We start from the raw sequence: 4,142 nt of genomic DNA on the forward strand, positions 1-4,142 counted from the left end.
AAAAAAAAAAAAAAAAAAAAAAAAAAAAAAAGCTAGATTTGAGTTGTTGAGAAGTTTCAGAATTTGTACACCCCAACTTAGGAGAAGAGGAGTTCAGGGCTAGACTGGATTTTAGAGTTAATTGTTTTCTCAGTTGATTTGTGTTGTTATAACAGAATACAACACACTGGGTAAGAATTAAATTTAGGACTTAGTTGGTGGAGTACAGCACTCTAACGGTTGCCCCTTTGGATAACTCATACTTTGTGATATCTAATCTCTTCATTTGACCATAAACTTCTGGAAAATGAATCCGTTTCAGCCAGGCTGTGGTGGTGCATGCCTTTAATCCCAGCACTCGGGAGGCAGAGGTAGGCGGATCTCTGTGAGTTTGAGGCCAACGTGGTCTACAAGAGCTTCAAAGGACAGGCTTCAAAGCTACAGAGACACCCTGTCTCAGAAAAGCAAAAAACAAACAAACAAAAAAAAACAAACAAAAAACAAAACAAAACAAAGAAACCCCAACAAAACAAAACAAAAAAAACCAACCAACCAAACAAACAAAACAACTGAGGGTGGTCTTGGAGATTCTCAAGACAAATATAAGCACAAAAAAGTTTCCGGGAAAAGTGAAGAAAAGATGATAAAAATATTTTCACGAAAACATGCTTATTGCCAGGCGGTGGTGGCACACGCCTTTAATCCCAGCACTTGGGAGGCAGAGTCAGGTGGATCTCTGTGAGTTCGAGACCAGCCTGGTCTACAAGAGCTAGTTCCAGGACAGGCTCCAAAACACAGGGAAACCCTGTCTCGAAAAACCAAAAAAAAAAAAAAAGTAAAAAAAAAGAAAACATGCTTATTAAAAAAAAAATCCAGTTTTGTTCACCTGTGTTTACCTAGCACTTAGTAGTGCTTAACATCTTTGAAGCCCTAGGAGGCATCTAACTTAGATCAGGCTAACTTCCAGGGAGACCAAATGTAGGAAGAATGCTTCAGGTAGGAAGAATAGCATGTCTTAAAGGCTGGAGTTTAAAAAGATCTTGCCTTGAGCCTCTTTTACACAAGTTGCATGGAATCTGATGCCCTCTTCTGGCCTCTGCGGGCACTGCATGCATGTGACACAGTCTAATGCGGGCAAAATCATGATTTCTAGGACAGAAAAAAAAGAGAAGGAAACACACATACACAAAACAAAACCCAACGACAACCAATAACAATAATATTTAAAATCGTTAAAAAGAAAAGAAGCTGAAAGTTCCATATAGTAGCTGTGGCACACACTTAGAGATAAGAAACGGCCATGTCTGAAGCCTTGGAAGTAAGGGGATGAATTTCTAAAGGATCTTCTAAAACCATCTTCATTTTGTAGAGTTTGAATTAGAAAAAAATATTATTTTTTACATTTATTTATTTACTTATTTATAGTGTGTATTGTGTGTACATGTGAATGTGTATCTATATAGATGCATGGATACACACATGTTTGTCATGGCATGAGTATAGAGGCCAGGGGCATCTTGTAGGAATTGTGTCTCTCCTCTCACCACATGGTTTCTGCAGACTGAGCTCATGTCATCGGGACTGGCGACAAGCACCTTCACTTACTGAGCCATCTCTATCTTACTAATACTGAACAGTCTTCAGGAATGATCATGTAGGTGTGTGTAGAATGTATGAGAAGTAGAGAAGAGTTGGGTCTGGTGGCACAGGCCTGTGATATCGGCTGCACAGGAGGACTGAAAGGTCAAGGCCAGCCTGGCAAGACTCCGTCGTGAAGTTAAATAACATAGAAGGGGTGATGGTGGTGGATGTAGCCTGGTGCTGGAGCACTTGCCTGGCGTGTTTAGTGCCCTATGGTCACTCCCCAGTACTGGAGTAGGTATGGGGGGAGAAAAAACTGCACAAGATGTAGGTAGGGGGTTGAATTAGGAGATTATTGCAGTGATAAAACGATACAGAGGTGATGGCATCATAAATGGAGGACGTGGCAGTGAGGTGGGGACGTGGCAGTGAGGTGGGGAAGTGGCAGTGAGGTGGGACGTGGCAGTGAGGTGGGATGTTGCAGTGAGGTGAGGACGTGGCAGTGAGGTGGGGACGTGGCAGTGAGGTGGGGACGTGGCAGTGAGGTGGGACGTGGCAGTGAGGTGGGACGTGGCAGTGAGGTGGGATGTGGGGAATGTCTTTGAGAAATCTTTACAAAGTGTAATCAGATGGAACTTGGGTCAGCTATTGATTTCAAATAACAGATATAATCTTGATTTCAGAGAGCTTCAGCTGCTACTTCTGTTACCGAATGGTGAGCTACACTACCAGAGATATTTATGATCACAGGCATTAGCATTTTCAGTGATTAAGAGTTTGAGATATGTCATACGGAATTTTATTTTCATTTTCCATTAACAGTGCCAGGCTGGCTTCTCTTTTTGGACTGGATCAAGCAACTACGGGCCATGGAAATGAATTCTTCCAGTACACAGCCCCAAAGCAGCCTAAGAAAGGCCAGGGAATAGCAGCAACAGGTAATTTAAGAGGCATTAGCATTGTGTCTTAATGGGTTGGTTGGATGGCTGTCTTTGGAGGTGACGTGCTTTAATGGTTAGTATTGGTTGCTGACTCCTCACTCTGGGCGCATGTGTGAGGAGTTCCCGTACTGGACTAACTGGGTGAGGAATCGAGCTCAGTGAAAAGGGGAAAGTGAGATGAACAGCAGCATTCATTTCCCTCTGCTTCTTGACTGTGATACAAATGGCCAGCCATCTCATGCGCCTGCTGCCATTCCTTCCCCCACAATGGACCATGCTCTCAAACTGAACCAGAACAAACCCTTCCTTAAGTTTTCTGTCAGTTATTTTGTTTTTCTATCACATGAAGTTGCCAGTACTCACACCAAGTCCTCTGTCCTCCATCAGCCCAAGCTCACCACCAGTGGTCATTGCCTCTAGAAGCTCTCCGGTCCCAGGTTCGAGCAGCTAGATGGTGGCCTTTGTTGGGAACTGATGGGGACAAATTCTTCTGCCCTTTGTGTCCAAAACCGCCCAAAGTGCTCATTGTTACATTGGTTCATTCATCGTGAAAGACACAGGAATCATTTGTTAAATGGCCTCTGTGGAAAGGAAGGGGAGTGAGAGACTAATACCTCTATGTGTCTTCGGGGCTTTACATGGATCGACATACTTCATACTCAAGATAATGTTGTAAAGTGGGTGACGTGGCCAGATTTTGGAGGCTGTGAGGCAGAGTTGGAATCCTGAATTGACTGAATCCACAGCATTTTCTTTCCCCTACACTTTGCCAAAGATGATAAGGGAGCCCCGAGGAGAGCAGGTAGTGGTGGGCATTAAATTAAATCCTCGAAGACTGAAGTGTGCAGACGTAATGCTAACTAGTCTGAGGATCCACGGCTGGGTACTGAGAGAGAAGCTGAAGCAGATCACTCATGTATGGCCGTGTAAATGAAAGGCACAAGCACTCCTGTCCATTCCTTTCGACTTTAACCTGGTATGTTTCTGTGATCCTTGTAGTGTGTAGGATTTTCCTTACATTCTAGATGGTTCTGCAGCTGACACAGTTTGAGTTATCTTATAGTTCAGTTCCATTCTGAAGTTATCTACCTAGACATAATGTGCAATCCCTCGGATTGAGGTTTAGTTTTCTGAGACTTCCTCACTAAGAAACCAGGCCATCTGTACTTCTGACTGGCCAGGGGCCCCATGACACCATCTCCTGGGTTCAGTTAATTGACAGGACTTGTGCATCGAACTCAGGGTAATTAGTTGTTTCTTTAATGTTGGTTTATTAAAAAGATATTATAGAGATACATACGCGCATCTCTTCATGTGGCTGAGGATATGACTGGAGGGGACAGTGGTGGAAAGGTCGAGAGATGTCTAGCTTCTGGGCCTTCTCCCCCCTGGGTGCATCGTCCTCCTGGTACTGTCTGTGTTTTACAACCTGGAAACTCTTCAATCTTTGTGGTTCAAGAGTTTTTATACAGCTTGCTGTAGCCTATCTTTCCTGAAAGTCGGTGAGTGGAGCTAGAAATTATAGTCCCTAATTCTGTAATTGTTTTCCTGGTGGCTGGCTCTGTCCTGAGGAGCCTCACTCTGAGTCACCTCAGCAGCAATGTCAAAAAATAAAATTTCAGGGCTGGAGAGATGGCTCAG

At 43.7% G+C, this 4,142-nt stretch overlaps 1 protein-coding gene across 4 annotated transcripts in view; it reads left to right on the forward strand.

Annotated features, from left to right (window-relative positions):
• Fkbp15 (FK506 binding protein 15) overlaps positions 1–4,142 on the forward strand; it is a 69,509-nt gene that overhangs the window by 4,677 nt on the left and 60,690 nt on the right. For all 4 annotated transcript variants that reach the window (XM_005352634.3, XM_026782095.1, XM_013348231.2 and 1 more), the window contains exon 2: positions 2,383–2,498. In XM_005352634.3, the coding sequence (XP_005352691.1) occupies positions 2,383–2,498 (116 nt within the window). The remainder of the gene's footprint in view (positions 1–2,382; positions 2,499–4,142) is intronic.

This window comes from Microtus ochrogaster, chromosome 10, assembly GCF_000317375.1.
Source record: "Microtus ochrogaster isolate Prairie Vole_2 chromosome 10, MicOch1.0, whole genome shotgun sequence".
Lineage (NCBI taxonomy): Eukaryota > Metazoa > Chordata > Mammalia > Rodentia > Cricetidae > Microtus > Microtus ochrogaster.